The sequence below is a fragment of the Opisthocomus hoazin genome, chromosome 9, assembly GCF_030867145.1.
Source record: "Opisthocomus hoazin isolate bOpiHoa1 chromosome 9, bOpiHoa1.hap1, whole genome shotgun sequence".
NCBI lineage: Eukaryota > Metazoa > Chordata > Aves > Opisthocomiformes > Opisthocomidae > Opisthocomus > Opisthocomus hoazin.
In genome coordinates this window covers 8018157-8036364 of record NC_134422.1, presented here as the reverse complement: position 1 = coordinate 8036364, position 18208 = coordinate 8018157, and the positions used below count along the sequence as shown (strand labels likewise).

The 18208-nt window shown below is 40.8% G+C and overlaps 1 protein-coding gene across 9 annotated transcripts in view; it reads right to left on the bottom strand.

Moving 5' to 3' along the window:
- Nucleotides 1-14895, bottom strand: part of ZRANB3 (zinc finger RANBP2-type containing 3) — a 54943-nt gene extending 40048 nt beyond the window's left edge. For 2 of the 9 annotated variants that reach the window (XM_075430592.1, XM_075430596.1), the window contains exons 1-2: nt 14389-14890; nt 8374-8532 (exon numbers count right to left, since the gene is read on the bottom strand). In XM_075430592.1, coding sequence (XP_075286707.1) covers nt 8374-8525 — 152 coding nt within the window. In that variant the 5' untranslated portion in view covers nt 8526-8532; nt 14389-14890. Of the gene's footprint in view, nt 1-8373; nt 8533-8630; nt 8859-12437; nt 12511-14388 lie in introns of those variants that run through there. The other 7 variants (XM_075430593.1, XM_075430600.1, XM_075430597.1 and 4 more) reach the window with 7 other exon arrangements.
- Nucleotides 14896-18208: the final 3313 nt, after the last annotated feature.

Here is an 18208-nt window from a genome sequence, read left to right as displayed (position 1 = left end):
TTAAAAAAAGAAACCTTACTTTAAAAACACAGAGCTACTGCATATTTAATTGCTGAAATGTATTAAATGAATTGTTTGATCCTTTACGTATTCGTTCAACAGTCATTCCATTCTTTTTCCCCAAGGATTACTTTTCAGCTTTGTTTTCTAAGACTGGAAGCAACTGCTTATCTATTATGATGCAGGGTTTAAGGACTCGGAATTATCATGGAATTATAATCACTTCACATATCTAAAATAAGTTGCTGAATATGTTGGAATAACAGAGGATTTCTTTCTTACTCTATCAAGAGACTAATGCCTTGTTTCACACATTTCTTTCAGACTATCTAAGCACAACCCACTGAGACTAGACACAGAAGTCACATTGAAACATTACACGTACTTTTATTCTCATTTCTCTCTGATCTGAAGATCTACAAATAATAGAGACACTTGTTGATGGCACTTGATGCTTCAAGTCCCCAAGTACAAATTAAAATAAAAAATTCATAGAAATATTCCTACACATGACTAAAAAACCACCGCCAATCCCCCCCTTATCTGAAGGGATTTTCATTTTCTAACATGCAAATTTAAGTAATTTGCATCTATCAAAGTCAGTGTGACAAAAACAGAGATAATAAGTAGATCTCCCAAAAGAGACTACAACTAGCTTCACCTTGTCTGTTTTTTAATTTATCTTCTTTATGTTAAATTCTGAACTGTCCATCTTAAGATCAAATTGGTCGTAAGTTTAATCACAAGAATTCAGATTAATTCCAGTCTTGCAACAACAGTGATACTACATTTGGAGTCACTAAAGGATATTCTGTTTGGTACTTACACCAGTTCTACATCCTTATCTGCAGCATATCAGAACTATAGATTGTTGTAGTTATCTGCTTACAAGGAAGCAGTCAGAATGCTCACTAAGATTTTCAGCAACTTATTCAAAACAAAATGGCCCAATATGAATAAAACTTGAAGAAAAATACTTATAAATGTTCTCCATAAATGCTGATGTGAAAACTAATATACTTATAGTTATCAAATAGTTATAACTCCATAAAATATGGACAAATGGTTGACATGGAGAGTTACATTTTTCTTCCTTTAGAAATTGATCATTAATGTTTTCACTGCTTAGATGAAATTGCATGCTTCTTGCTTAAGTTAAACTAATAGACTGTAGTATTGTGAGGACAGAGATGAAAACAGTAAGCAAAATTCAACTGAAAATAACTATGCCACCCCTTCTAGAAGAGAAATACTGAAAAATAATACTGGGGACAATCCAAGACTAGCCTGTGAAATATTTTTGTTAAGTGCTCATTTAAACCATGTAGCTGATTCTGAAAAAAGAGAGATGATTTCGGACAATCGTAAAAAGCAGTTGGTCTTGCACTTAATCACTACATAGACTTGCAGCAACCTGTGACCTTTCAAACAAAGGACAGAAAAATTACATGTGGACAGTAAAAGATTTATAAACATGCATGTAGGCTTAGTGCTTCAAAATGGAAATGGAAGAAAAATGTATTTTCTTCTCTGAAATTTACTTATTCATAGCTACACTCAAAGGTAAGAAATTGCAGAAAAGAAATACACTGAAAAAGTAAATCAATCAGCAATTATGGATCCAAAGTAGTAAAGATAAAAGCAAAGTAAAACAAAAGCTCTGGTAACCTAAAAAGGCAATAAAAGACAGAAAGCAAAAATGGCATTATACAGAAGGAGAAAGAAAGATTAATAGACAACATAAAACCCAGAACCAAACTCAGTAAAAATGACAAATAACAGAGTGAAAGGGAAAAACAGTTAAACGAAAGCATAAGAGAAAAGGACCTACTGTTCTAGCACAAAATAAAATGTCCATGGAAGCACTGTACACTGAACATATTTTCTCTTATTATGTCAGCTTCCAAAAGCTAGAAGTCTAACTCCCTTACACACTCAACTGGAAATGGTATCTTTCATACTACTCAATGGCTAAAACAGAGGAACCCACCTGATTCATGCTATCTAGTTCAGAGTCTAGACAAAAAAAGCTTAACCTCTTTGTCAAGGTCTAAAAAATTCTATTTAAAGACACATTTCCACCCCCCTCTACTCCTGCCCAACACACTGGACATGTAGACTATAGGGTGTTTTTTTGATGTTCAGGAAGGCTGAATGAGATACAACAAAGCAGACTCAGAATAATAATATCTGAAAACTTCAGAACTTCGAATTTCAAGGCGGAAAAAAAAACCCCTCAGTCTACTGTGATGCACCGATATCTAGACTCAGCTTCTGTGCATTCTCATCACTCCTTCCTACTGTCATCCTAGAAAGTTAAAGCAATTTGTGTAGAAATTTGCCCAAGAATTTAAATATGATGTATCACAAATTCCTGGACCTACAAAGGGCTATACTGTGCCTGGGAATTCTAAACATTTCTATTTTCTTCCTGCCCAAGAGCTATCATTTCTATCATTCAGCTACTAAAACCTCAGCAGACTGTATATACTCTGCCTTTCCAGTGAGGAACTGGAGCTAGAACCTTCTAGCTGTGTTTCCTCAAAGCGTTTGGAGGAAATTTTGATTTGAGCCTCTGTTTTTCTGGTCTACTTTGAGGGTGGGAGGAGGGGAATTAATTTCTATGAAGACTGATAAAGTCTTTGAACAAAAAAAATCTGTTTTAATTAATGAAGAATTAAGCATGTGTGCTCTCCTGTGTAGCTTGCTGGAGATCAGAGACACAGTCAGTGGAAAAAAGTGTACTATTTTGAAGTGTAGGCAACTGACTCATTATAATAGGGGACACTTGCACTCCATTTTCTAATGAGTTCACTACCATAATGAGTCTCTGTAGCCTACTATCCAAAACAACATTTAACACCATACAACTTTTTCTTACTCTAGAAAATGACTGCCTAACAAAAAAAAAAAAAAAAACTTTAATTAAAACTAATAGCTCTTAATCATAGAATCATTAAGGTTGTAAAAGACCTCTAAGATCATCAAGTCCAACCATCCACCCAACACCACCATGCCTATTAAACCATGTCCTGAAGTACCATATCTACACGTTTTTTGAGCACCTCCAGGGATGGTGGCTCCACCACTTCCCTGGGCAGCCTGTTCCAATGCCGGACCACTCTCTCAGTAAAGCAGTCTTTCCTAATATCCAATCTAAAGCTCCCCTAACGCAATTTGAGGCCATTGCCTCTCATCCTGTCGCTAGTTGCTTGGGAGAAGAGACCAACACCTGCCTCACTACAACCTCCTTTCAGGTAGTTGCAGAGAGCGATAGGTCTCCTCTCAGCCTCCTCTTCTCCAGACTAAACAGCCCCAACTCCCTCAGCCACTCCTCATAAGACTTGTTCTCTAGACCCTTCACCAGCCTCCTTGCTCTTCTTTGGACATGCTCCAGAACCTCAGTGTCTGTCTTCTCGTGAGGGGGTCAAAACTGAACACAATACTCCAGGTGCGGCCTCACCAGCGCACGGTACCAGTGCAGAGTACGGGGCGCAATGACTCCCCTACTCCTGCTGGCCACACTATTCCTGATACAAGCCAGGATGTCATTGGCCTTCTTGGCCACCTGGGCACACTGCTGGCTCGTGTTCAGCTGGCTCTCGACCAACATCCCAAGATCCTTCTCTGCCGGGCAGCTCTCCAGCCACTCTTCCCCAAGCCTGTAGTGTTGCATGGGATTGTTGTGACCAAAGTGCAGGACCCAGCACTGAGCCTTGTTGAACCTCATACAGTTGGCCTCACCCCATCAGTGCAGCCTGTCCAGATCCCTCTGCAGAGCCTTCCTACCCTCAAGCAGATCGATATTCCTGCCCAGCTTGGTGTCATCTGCAGACTTACTGAGGGAGCACTCAACCCCCTCATCCAGATCACTGATAATGATGTTAAACAAGACTGGCCCCAAAACTGAGCCCTGGGGAACACCACTCGTGACTGGCTGCCAGCTGGATTTAGCTCTGTTCATCACCACTCTGTCCTGGCCATCTAGCCAATTTCTTTACCGAGTGAAGTGTATACCCATCCAGATATGAACTCTGCATACCATGTTACTGCCATCTACTCACATTTACCACTTTTTTACTGTGTCTATACTCAATAAAGAACATTCAGCCAACACATATGGGAAACTAAAAACCACATGCTCCAGAACAAATATAAGTTAATGTATTACCTCTAAAACTTATAAAGGTACCATTAAAAAGCAAAAATTATCTATAAGTCAACAGTGGAGTAAAATAGAGATCATGGCAAATGGACCAATAAGCATTTCAATATTTGGATAAATTTATATTAAAAAATCCTGGGGTTTTTTGGCCAGAAAAATAGAAGTTATACTGTTAATGCACTTGAACTGTATGTAAGAAAGTGAGAAGAAAACACAGCAGGAAACTAGATTACCCCAGTAAAATGAGTTGAGCATACAATTATAATGGCAAAAGCTTATTTCATGAGTGGTAAATATCTCAAACTCCTCTTTCACATCCACAAGCAAGACAGCTTAAACAAATTGTTCTGCCAACATTTCTAGGAAAAAATATATCTGTGTCTGAAGGTATCTTTTTCAAATACTGTCAACAAGGCAAGCAATGCTAAATAATGACGTTTGCAAATCACATGCTGACAGTTTTTATTATAGAACTTGACAAAGCATTTAGTTATATGGTTCATACATGTTAGCCAGCAGCAAGAGAGCTAACTTTCAAATAATAGCATGCCTATGACTTTTACAGTATATTCAGGTAAGCAAATTGTTTGTAATACAAGATAGATGTCACACTCTTCTATAAAGAGAGGATATAAAACAAGAATACATGATAGGAAGAGATTGTGAGTTTCCAAGTACTATGTTAGTGAACAGTAACAGTAAAAATCACGAATATCTGAAGAGAGATGTGGACTCAAAAGAGATTGAAGACAATCCTTATCAGTACAACCAAGTCATGTGCCCACATATCTCTGCATCTTGGATATTCTGCGCAAACTTCTACCACTTTTTCCAGAGTGCTGTGCTTCGACGCTGCTACCTCCTCTTCACTAACATCTGACCACTGGCTGGTGACTTCTAAGTATTGTTTAGGCCTTCATCCTCAAGTCAGCCTCCTCTTGCATACTTCACGAATTTTACATGGAAGAATAAAATATTCCTGAAAATTGCATTCAGTTGCTCAGAACAACTAAGCCCAATAAACAAGATGACACCTTTACTTTAAGGTGTTCAGTTTATGCCTCTTCACTTACGATTAGGTTACCCTGAGCTCTTAGGAAATGGGGATTTGTCCACATCTGCCCAAGCTATGACTAATAACCAGCAAAGAGCAAACAGAGAGAATTGCTCACCTCCATCTCCCAACAGCATACACACAACTGACCCTAATAACCCAAAATATTTCCTAAGCCCATTGCTAAGAGTTTACGTTCCTTGAAGGTAAAAGTTCATTGCTTTCTATTTAGGAGACAGTTTAAAGCACATATAAATAAACACATATTAATGCTATTTTTAAAAGTAATTTACACTTTTCCTGAGAGAAAAGCATTAAAATAAAAGTTTTCAAGGACAAAACTTGTGTGCACCCATCTTTTCTGCACATTAACGTTTGAGGTTATAAACAAAGACCAAACATTGTTTCCATCCCTGGGTACCTATTCCCAAGTTCACTTCTGAAGAACAGTCTCTAGTAACGAATAAGCAGCCATGCAGTTATTTATCTTTAAGGCATGTCTGTAAGCTAAAAGGTATCTCAGCATATGTTGAACTATACACAGTCTTGTTGGCTCTAGAATTATTATTTCCTGGTTTTCTAGGCAGTCTCTGTTAAGTCCAGATGATGCCTTTGGACCATCTGCTGAAAAAGCCTTTGATTCATTTACTAATGAATCAATAGCACAAATCACAACAGCCTATTTATTTTATGATCCAGGAAAAGACAAGGTAATTGATAACTTAATCCCAGCCCCTTTCATGTAAGAAATAAAAGTTTGTTCTAATAATAAGTCCCTTTTCACGTTAAGTGCTTGTCTAACCTGAGATAATATTAATTGAATCTCTTCAGCCAACAATAGGGCACTTTCCCTACACCAGTTTCCTACCACTACAGCAAAGCATGGATTAAGTGATGACTGCAAAGGGAGCGCATAGCCTGAGGGAGAGAAGAAAGAAGAGCTGAAATGCATATATTGCTTACTTCAAGCCCTATGTTTATATATTTTTAAAACTAGAGAAGACACTTTTATGTAAAAGTACCAGACCCTGCTAAAATATACCACTGGGAATACTGAAAGAAGGCTTAAATCATTACAGAGTACACAAAAGGGAAAGACTTAAGTGAGCCCAGGTCTAACAAACTAGTAAGAAAATTCATCCATGAGCAGCAGAGGCTCTTGTTCTCTGTTTTGGGACAGAAAGAAAATTAGATCTGCCCAAGCAAGGGACGGATTTAAAAAACTACTCCTCAGGAAAGTTTGACTTAATAAATTTTACTTTATATCGAGGCTGGCTGAGTGCATGTACACAATTCCTCAGTTTGACTCACCTAACATACAGAATTTGCTATGCCAAGCAATGAGATTTCTTGCAATCACAATGAAAATACTTCCATGCGCATGCCACAGTAAAACCATCAGTGCCTTATTACTCAGTCTTTTGTTAATGAAGGGTTTCAAGAAAAGAAAGCAACATAAATCCCATAATCTTAATGAAAGTAGTATCTTTTCTCCCTTGACAGAGAGTCATTAGCCTATGTATTCCAAACCTTTTTAGATACCTCTTGCAGGCAATTGCTACTTTTCAAACAAAAAGAACAAAGAAATACATTATTAAAATGTATCTAGTTCTACTGTTAAGCTGCCACCTGAGGAACCTCTACATTATATAATAGGCTGCAAAAGATTATGCTACTTTCAAACACATCCACTAGCCGACACTAATTAACATCAAAGAAACTATATACATTTAATGTCTTCTGTTATTTCACTATTTGCATACAAATGCACCTCAACTGCATGCTATATAAACCTAATTTCCCCTTATTAGAATCAGATCAACTGAGATTTGGTAGCCAAGGGCTTTGGATTTATTAAATTCAACTCTAATGCAGACCTTGCTGTCTGTTCTATCAAAGTCATAGCAATCCATTAGAACTGTATGCGTTCATTCTCACAGTCACACTGTGCAGCAGAAAAAGCACCTAATATGACCAGTGGTCACAGAGAAGTTAATGCCAATAGAGCATAAAGCTTTTTAAATCTCAGGCTTACATGTTAATGGCTGGGCTCATCTTTCTACTGTGCTACCTCATCCAGCAGCATAAAATAGATGGTTTGCTTCATTCCCTGAAGACAGCAATGTTACAATTGCCAAAGGTTTTTGCCCAAATGAATAGAATTAAAGTGAAAATCTTCAGAGGAAATTAAATTGATCAAAAGTTCCATGTAATAGCAAGAACTGACGATAAACATTTCCTTTCCAATTTTTCACCTTTAGAAAAAAGAGGCACATTTCTTTTCTCCAACAAAATATCACAAATGTTAGTAAGTAACCCTATTAGACCTCTTGTCTGAGTGAAATGATGAAGTAATCAGAAACTAAGTTCACCCTTCTTTAAAACCTAAGCTAAAATAATTTTGTTTGTGCCAGACTTCTAAAATGTCATTACTTTCCAAAACAACAACATATAGTAGTTTCACAGCTTTAGGTTGCAGTTGCCTAAATTTTCTAAAATTTATAAATGTGAAAATAGCTTTTCCCTTCCCTCTTCTTTTCCCCTGTAACTCAGTAACAGGCTCTTACTCAGCAAAATATTTCCAGCCTCTGCTGCATCAACTATTTTTTCTGATTTATCAGGTACTTAATTGTTGAATGCCTGCTCCATCAGTTACTGCACTTGCTAACTGAGCACTCTGCAAGGCTTCTTCTGCTCTGCTGTTGCAGCTCAGCGAGTTCCAGAACACCCTGATTACGTGCCAGAATTGTACCAAGTTTAAAATAGAATACCACACAGATGCATCAAGATCTGTTAGTCATTCTCTTACCAGCTCTGCCACGCCATTAAGAACTAAAGAAATAAATGTGAATTAAGTTATTTTAAGAATTCTCTATTAACAGGACAAAAAGGATGGTCCTACTGATATCAACCTCCTCTTACGTGAGATCTTTGATACTACAATACTCTTTTTCATAATGCATTATTAAACATTTCATCCTCTCGAGAAAAACAAAACAATCTCCCATTTTAAACCATGCTATCTTACAGTTAACGAAAAATTTCTGTAATATAACTCACCTAAGAGCTGCTGGTATTGCATAGTCTTTGTAAAAATTAATTTACATTTACCTAAAATAATTTTTTTTAGCATATGATAGAACAAGGATTTTACCTGCCACTTCTCTGAAGTGCAAAAATGATGCCTTTCTCCTGAAAAGGAAGCAGTTTCTTTCTCAGTCTTTCAGGCAGAAAGGACAGTTTAGCATCAACATTTTCTGAATAAGAAGCTTCAAGTGTAGGTGTTTCCTGGAATGTACTAGCCATGTTGAACCTGAGGGAAACAAAACAAAAAAAAGTCATCTCACTTAAAAGATGGGTCTGCAATACGTTACAGAATAAAGTTTCATGGAATAATAATAATCACTCCACCTTGAAATACTCAGTATCTACACTACTCTTCGCAAGTCTTGAGAATTCTCCCTAGAAAGCATAAAATAATGCTGATGATGGAGGAAGAGCCCACCACCTCAATATCAATAAAATATTCTAAGTATTCCAGTATGGAGCAGTCAGCACGTATCACTTCCTCAACGCTATGAAATAGTTACTTAAGAAAGGTCCCTATTCATGGATGAAAGTTGTTGGCCATTCAAACAGAGCTTAATTATAGATATTGAAACATAACTCTCAGTAAACATTTTTCAGAAAAGTTACAGAGGAAAAAAATATTATTTAACCTTCTGATGATGGAACCAAGTCTTCTAAAAATTTTAATCCTGAGAATCAAATCGGAGAAAAAGGGCAAAATACACCCAGTCAAGAAATACTAGCTTTTGTTCTCTTATAACTTCAACAGACTTTAAACAAACAAATGGTTAAAAAGTTCAGCAGCAGTGCAATAACTAAACATGAGGAAAGCAACAAACCTTTACATCAAAGCACTTCCTAATTATTTTGGATTCATGGCCTGTGTGGGGAGCAGGATTACCTTAACAATCACAGGAACAACGAATATTAGCCAACATAAGCTTCCTGTATTGTTAACAGTAGGTATTGTGCCATCAGGTTTGATACCAAAATTCTGAGTATGTTGCACTCAGATTTTTTGACATCGACATATTTCTGACGCAGCTCAGAAGAAGTCAGATATGATTTAGTGGGATGAGCCATTACATTCACAAGAAGAAATGTGCCGAGCTAAATAGTCATTCATTTCGAGGATCTGCAGGACCAAGTAACCTGTTTTTTTTTTTACACTGACTGGTTACAAACTAAGACAGACCTGGGGACAACGCAAATGGTTCATCAACATAACAAAGCATGACCATGCTAAACAGAGTTTCCTTGCAATGTCATGTGGAGTACAGGTAAGGAGGCAAAACAAATGGATTGATTCAGATGAAATTCTATGCCACAGTGAAAGAACAGCACCTTTGTATGCCTAAAGAATTCCATTTATGAAGTTTCAGCTAAAAAATTTGATATACAGTCTCCCAGGTGAAGTTACATTCTCTTCTGGGAAGAGAATATAGCTATAGCTGCACTACTGCACTACATATATAGCCCAAGTTGAAACAGCCAGGGCTTTTGTTCTAGCCCTCCCATACAAACACCTCCTAACACTGCACCTTCCACGGGCCTAAGACTGAAACCGAGAAATCCTGCCTTTGGGATGGGAGGGGGTGGGCTCCCACTGGCAGCTTCCCAAACCCATGGGCAGCCTGCAGGAGCCCCTCTCTGTGGTGCTCCACCGTGGTGTGGAGCAGGGCCCCTCACACGGCCGGCAACACTATCTTAATATCAGGGAGAGACAAAGAAAAAGGGAAAGAAGAGAGGTCTGCAGAGCACTGCAAAAAGAAGTTATGGGGAATTTGCCACTTCCAGAGCACAAAAATTGGCACTGTTAGTACTGTAGACAACAATGGCTGTAACTGGACAAACCCCCCCCCCCAACTCAAAATAGAAAAAAGGACCACAACCTCCAGGAAAAAAAAAAAAAAAAGGAAGAAAAAGGACATTGTTCTGGAAATCCACTAAACTGTTGTAGAACCCTAGAAAAATGAGTATTTTGAAGTAACCTGTCACTGGCATCGCCAGTGAGACTAATGACATTCAGACAGTCAGAAAAAGTGCTTTTTTTGGTTATATGATGAATTATAGGCATACCTATAAAGGTATGCATCACAGAGAGTCAGAGAACTGGAAAGAAAATGCTGCAGATGAGCCTACAGTCAAGTTCCATGAGATGGTCATTGTGACAGTGTAACACTGAAGAACTGTGCATACCCTCTTGGGCACCTATTGCCACTACTACAATGAAGCAGTGTGTAACCACAACTGTTCTGACTGACAATGATGGGAAAACAAGCAAATTGAAATTTAAAGTGTTGAGTAACACTCAAAGTTGAGGCATAAGGGTTGTATTTACCATTGCTATGGATTTTGCTCTATTTTGTATGAAATCATTTAGCTGCTAGAGAACCTATTTTAAGAAGGTTATTACTGAAGAGTTCTCCTCCACCCCACTTATAAAGCCTGAGAAATATTATTGCACATGGATGAAAACAATCATCCTAACTGGAATCACAGATATGCACATGCATGTATATACACACACACTTAAGGACTTCTGTATAAACATGGTTTCAGCCCTGGTCTCAAGAACATGTACCTCCAGGGCCTGAACACCTCAGTTACTCACTGTATGCGTGTGATTCACACAGCAGTACGAGCTGGAGAGATGCTGCCGCTCTGCTTCCAATTGCACGATCACGGTACAGAAAGGCCAGTTCTTAAGCAAGTCTGGTACTACCAGTAGAAAGACAGGATCTTTTCTCTCTAGATTCGTATCAGGTCACACACTCAAGGTGCAAACCTAAGAGACAAGCCCAGTGCTACGAAACCTCCTCTTGACACAGACTTCCAACTAAAGACCTAGAATATAACCTGTCCAAAAATATAGAGGGATACCTTCTCTATGTCAGGGAAACAGCCAGTTCTAGAGATAACAGGAGATAAAAGTACTATGATCAGTATCAAGCCTCTTTGATGCATGTCCATCACTGAACTTTGCTAAACAGAAGAAGGAAAGCCTCTGACTTGCCCTGTACAGCCAAAAGATGCATTTCACAGAAAAGAAGCCATAAAGCTCTGGTAAATGCCCACTTCATCTCTCAGTTGAATAAACAGAAGTGGTTCAGCTCTAACTGTTGGGAAAGTAATCACAATCACTTCAATAATTCTATCACCTTATTTTCCACAGAGTATATTTTTTTCTTTAAAACTTGATTAAGGTACTGCAAGACTGCTGGCAAAAATCAAACACTAAACATTTCTGTAGAGCCTACTTTAAACAAGTATGCTGCAGGATTGGTGGACCCAACAAACCTGTTCAATACCCCCAATCAGTTTGTGATTCACCTCTAAAGAAAGTTTCTGACTCATTTTCTGTTATTTTCTATTCTGTAAAAGCAGAGAAGATGATATACTGCTGATCAGCTTGCTACATAGCTTGTTGTGAGTGACATTATGAGAATGAAATGTTAACATAACTAACTTTCTGTTGAACTAGATTATGTCAAGATTCTTTCACTGAAACAATGAATAAAACCCATGCAGCTTGAGAAGCATAAATCTGAATTAGAGGAGGCACATGATTCATCAGTACATAGCAATACTACCATAAAAATGGTTCTGGATCAGTCACTAATAAGGTTAAAACTGACTTTGCAGATCTATCTTTAAAAGCAGCAACAGCAACACAGAAAGCATTAACTACCAGATACGTACAAGCTTTTATTTATTTTCTTTCCTCTAGGTGAATAATTAAAGAAATGAATGGTGAATAACTATAGAATAGGTGAATAATTAAAGAAGTCGACATGCAGTGAACAATCACTATTATAAAAACATGAACAATGACTAGCGTGAGCACAAGACAGCAATATGAATTGTGCATTACTAAATCTTTCATGAATTGCTCTTTGGAAACGCAAAGCGCTGCACATGATTACATTAGCCCAATATTCTCCTAATTATCAACTTTATGCTCACCTTTTTTTCAAAAGCAACACTTACACAGTTCTTCCCCAAACCTTTTAAGTTTGCTTCAATTACTGTTAGCATGCAATTTTTAATGATCATACAAAGAATCATATCCTGAAGATTCAAAGAACTCTGTCACGATTTCTGAATAAACAGCAGTGATAAAAATCCATATTCAGTCTCTATTCATACCTGCAGCACCGTTTTATGATATCCAAAGCTATAAAGACACGATGAAAGGTATATCGACCCTGTGAAAGATTTACTTCGGTTGTGTAGAAAATCAGAATGAAGAGTCATGAAACAAGACAGAGAAAGAAATTAATTCCACCAAATTGCCTTTTATTGATTTGCTAAAGTAATAATTATACTGAGAATCGATGCCTTACATGTGTATAATGACTTTGGCAGCGGTGGTCATTTATATTTTGTTTGGAGACAGATCAATTACCTACATCACTGTAGCAATGTCAACAAATAAAAATAGCCTTTTTTAAAAAAAATATAGTCAGTGTAGCAGAAGACCAGTTTCTGTCTGTTGTTCTACCCATTGTAGATTCAAAAGCTCTAAGAACAGAGAGAAAGAGTAGTGCATGTTTTCTCTAACTACAATTTTTCATTTGTTTCTGTGTCCTTAATATGTTGTAATATGCATCCCGCCAACCTTCCCACACCTCTAGATCACAAGCTCTGGAACTTCAATTTTCTCAGACAAAATAGACCCAAAAGGTTTGGTGTGGAGACCTACCTTTTCACTCTGAGAGTTCATTCAGCTATAGAAGTTTTATAAGTAAAAAATAAAAAAGAAAAACCGTATAGTATTTTCTCAAGTGTTTTAAAAAATCAAGGATGAAATAGATGAATTAATAAACCTAGTAACTTTTCATCTACAATTGCTTTAGTGTCTCAGGACTAGCTAGTGGTAGATGACAGCAACTTTTACAAGCAGGAGCAGGGAAGACTCATGTGGCTACAACACAACTCACCGGGCATAAAAATCAGTAAACATTATGAAGTGCAGAACTTCTGAACACCAGGATAAATGCACCTATTTGGTGCACCTTTTGCAAAGGCGAATCTTATCTTTCAAGTCCACTTAAGTTTTTTTGAAGGGTATCTACCACAACGCAGCTATAAACTGGTTGATACAGTCCAGTTTCCATTATTTTCCAAAATTAGTTAAATTAGAACAGAGTAAGTTTTATAAACATATTTATACAGTAACTATAATTTCCAGGAAAACGTTTGAAAAAGTCTGCCAAATTTTTAAGAAAACTGAGCTGTCATGAAACTTTTTAAAAAAAAAAACCTTTTGTTAAAATACAAGCATGTAGACTGTTCATACATGAGAGAAACAGTATCAGCAGTATTTCAGAGGAATCTGCTCCAACTGCTATTATGTTCAATGAATTCATAAATGATCTGGAAAAGTAAGTAACCACTGAGGGATAAAGGCAGTGTAAATACTAGGAAAATAAAATAAAATTTAAAAAAAATCATCTCAAATTCTTTCCGTCACTGCTGCTGCTATACTGCACCTCACTACCAACACTCATCCTTCTAGAGGTATGTGTTGAGACCCAACTTGTTGGGGATATTACCCCAGGTGATATGTTCATTGAGTGCAAAACCGATGAGAACTTCAAGGACTATTTAAGTTTTGCAGTAGCTGTTTGTCAGCACAAGCTGATATCATAGCATAAACTCACTATTTATTTTTACAGGCCAACAAGTATACCCTTTCAATGCAGCTCAGTAGCAGATGCCCAAAACAAATTGAGTATTTCCATCACGCGTTTGCTTCATAAATTTCTTCCTCTCGATGGCCCTAACTGCTCCACAGCTCTATGCTCAATAAAACTTTTCAGGGAATTTCAGTTTCTAAGAAAATCACAGGACCTCGGCCGATTGATTCATCAACCCTTTTTTCTACCGGTGGGACAATGAGGAATGGAAAAACTACCCAAGTCACTAGAAAACAGCATTTTAAAAAATGTTACGTGAGAGAGCAAGGAGACAGGACGCAGGGCATCGCAAAGCCCTGCAGCACACGACAGTTTTTCCACAGGCCAGCGCACCGGGCTTGGAGGGAAACAGGCGCCTTAACGCCTGCCCAGGGGCACATTTTCCCCCCCCGACTCACCCGAGCACAGGCTGCGATAACCCAGCCGCCGCGGCCGGGGGAACCAGCGAGACCTTCGAGCTGGGAAGGAACCGGACGCTCCTGCGAGCTCGTCCTCTCACAACAAGCGAGTCCCTCGGCACCTCACAACCCACCGCTTCGCGGGGCCGGGCCAGGCCGGGAGCCCCTCGCCTCCTCCCAGCCGCTGCCCTTCACGCCTACGCCTACCCCCCCCCCGAGGGGCCGCTCGGCCAGGCCCCGCCGCACCACTCACGGCTTCTTGGCGGGCTCTGGGCTCAAACCTCCGCCGCCCGGAAATGACGCGCGGTGCGCGGGGGGGGGGGGGGGTCGGGAAGCTCGCAGGCGCAGGCACCCACACGCTTCCCAGCGCGCGCGCGGCGCTTCCGGGCCCGGGGACCGTTTTTTCCTCCCCTTTATGTGTGGGGGCTCTCCGCGCGCATGCCGGCGGGGGGCACCCGGCGGGGCCGCGGCGCGGCTGCTCGGGGTACACCGCAGCCCCGGCGGCCCTGCTCGGGCGCATCCCAGCCAAGGAAGGGCCGCCGCCACCCGGGCGGACGGGGGGGGGAGCAAGGAGGCGGGGACAGGCGGGCTGTCATTAGCCGCCAGAGCAGTCCGTCAGTGCGCCGCCGCGCTGCCAGTGGTTGTCGGCAGCCCACAGTGGGCGGGCGCAGCGGTGCCGGTCTCCGCGCCGAGGCGGGGTTCCTGTTGGTGGTCGCGGCCGTCTGTGAACGGAACGGCGCTCTGCGATTGGCTGCGGTCTTCTGGGCGGGCTTGCGCCCGCGTAAGCGCGGAGAGGCCCCGCTCACCGGGAAGGCGCCGCGCCGTTAATTGGTCCGCGCGGCCGTTAATCATTAGCGTTCCGCGCGGCTATTGGCGGCAGCGGAGCGGTGGGGCGGGCCTTTCTCCCCGCCGCGGCAGCAGGAGGAACCCGGGCGGCTGTCGGGGCTGGCGATGGGGTTGAGCGCTCCTCGTGCGTGAGCCCGGTGCCACCGCGCCGGCCCCAGCCCGCCGGCCGCGCTGCCGCGGTAAGGAGCCCGCCGCCCCGGCGAGGAAGGCGGGAGGGAGGTTGTGGGGCCGCGCGCTCCGCTGAGGAGAGCGGGGGGGAGGAGGGGGAGGGGAGGCGGTCGGCCTCGCCCGCAGTGCGGAGAGCGGGGCAGCCGCTGAGGGAGCGGGCGTGCGCGGCGGCCGTCGGGGCCGGCTGGCGGCGGGGGCCCGGCTGCACCTGCCCGCCGCGGGGGTCCCGCTCCGGCGGGAAGAGCCTGGCCCCGCTTCCCTTCCCTAATATAGGCAGGGCTGGCCGGCGGAGCGGGGCACGGCGCGGCGCGGCCCGGAGCTGCGCTCCCGCGCCGCCCCGCCGTGGGGCCGCCACGGCCTGGGGTCCGTCCCGGCCGCGCTGTCGCGGTTCCGTGTTGGAAGGTGTTGGTCGCTGGGCAAGCGCTCTGCTCAGGGAGCCGGGGCTGGGGAGCCGGCCGGTGGCCCTCGGGGGCGGTGGGCTCTGAGGTCGGGTTTTTCGGGTTTGTGGCGGTTGTCTGCAAGCGTGCTGGGTTCGCACCGGCCCTTACCGTGGGTTCCTGTTTAGACCTCCCCTTATGCTGTCTGGGGGGGGAAATGTATATTCGTGCTGCCTAGGGTAGTTGGGGAAGAGGGTTGTTAATCTATTGTATGGGCTTTGCCGCATGTTGGACAATCTGCGTCTGGATGTGTCTAGTATACTGTAATCCAGAGTGTAAGTAGGATTGAGAGCAAACTGTGTCACAGCCTGATTTTTACAGTCTCTTCCAATAATGTTTTGAAATGAGTTTTCAGCACTGAAGAAGGGTTTCACTGTACAAGTGAGACAGAATGAGACAGAAAAAGTGAGGCATACCTGTTTCTTACGTTTGAGTCTAAGAAGAATTCCGATTATTCATACTAAGCGATTTGCACAACTTCTAGCTTTGATAATTAAGCCTGTAGTACAAGGTACATGTTGGTGAATTTGTGCGATTTCTGTAGAAAGCTGGATTAGGAAGGTGATGGAAGAAACCCAAAATGGGTGATGGATACTTGTTTAGGGTGCATTGTCAGATAATATAATCTACAAGTCTCTGGTGTTTTGGAGTGTTTTTTTAGTAGTTTTTGTTTTTAATATTGACGGCCCTTTTCATTAGCCTGAAATTAGAGACATCTTGTGTACCTAATGCAGAATCGTGAATGTGGTGGGGGTTTTTTTTTCTCTTATAGAGTGTCTGGGTGTAGCCTTTTTGCATTGAGGCATTAACTTGCAGTTTTCAACAGGGTTACTTTCTCGTGTCTTGTCTTCTGCAGGAACTATTGTACTTGAGACTTGCTTTTTGGTTGCATACTAGGCAGAAGACATGATCGCAGCACTCTCACATTTCTTGTGAATGTTAGATAGGGAGTTCATATTTATTGTTGAAGTGAAAGTGACAAAAATGGAGTTCTGCAATTATTTTTCAAGAAGTTTTATTCAAACCATTTTCTATTCAGGAGAAACAAATGACAATGCAAACGTGTTTTCTTCAACAGTCTTTCATTTGTTTGTTAGTCTTTCATTTGCTACTTTCAATTGATAATATTATTGCCAGGCAGCTAATATTAAGTGTTTGTTTTAAGTACTGTGATGTCAAGTGTTTGAATATTTTGTAGCATATCTTTAATTTATAGTTTGTACTCCTCAATTGAAAAAAAAAAAAAAACACCAAACCCCAACAGTAAAGATAATATAAAGACTTGTTGTGTCTTTTAAATCTTGGAAGGTCAAAGATACAGTACTTCTAACTGCTTTGCTCACTATTGCTAGGTCAGTTTTTATTTTACAATCTGTAAATTGCCATCAAGATCAGCTACTGCATTTCTCAGGAGTAAAAATTGGGTTGCCTAAATACCAGTGATTTTGAGGGGTGTGCAGTGTACTGGGTTAGGTTTGTTAGCAGCTTTCCAGAAACTATTTGTAAAAGATTTGGAAACGGTGAATTACTCAAATCTGTTGCAGGGGTCTTCTGATTTGTGTTTTATTTTTGTGTGTGTGTATGGATGAATAGAGAAGGAAGATCTGAGGAGACAGATACTGCTACTTTGCTCTTTCTTGTCTTAAGCGTAATTCTGTCTATGCTTTTTTTTTTCCTTTAACTTGTATTTTGTTTTTAATTTCTTCTCATGTTTCTGTGTATTTGCCTTACATCATAGTCTTGCTCTTTTTACATTACTTGCTTAAAGTCTGTCTGTACAACTGCTTCAAACTAGCTGGATGTTGTAGGTGAAGTGCTTTAGCCATAGGTCTGAGGATGAAACATAAATACCGTGGTTTTGGTTGTATTCAGTTGAAAGGTGCTGTCGGCTTGCTCCCGTAGCCTAGGTTAATTGAAATTTGTATGTCTTCGTATCACCATGTTCACACATTTACTTGCCCCAGAGTTAATTTAACTAAGAAATGTAGTGCCACATCTTTTTTAATAGGATGATACATTTAAAGTTTCAAGGTACTGTATTGTAGGCTTTTAAAAGTAGTTGATACAGTTGTCTTTTCTGATCTCTTTGGGGAATATGGGACTTTTGATAGCATGTTCATGAAGAGAGTGGGTTGTCAGATTATGGTAACAGAGCAATGTGAACTTTGAATTGGCTGCAATGTAGCATACGTTCCATCCTGTTGTTATATACTGGCAGCTTTGTTCAGTTTTGATGAGCTAGACAACTCTACTACCTGCTTAAAAAATAGCAACAACTCTGAATGTCCTGATTAGTGATAGCCAATAAAATTACTATTAAGATATGAAGATTCTAAGATTTTCCAATATACTGTAATTCTTCTTATTTC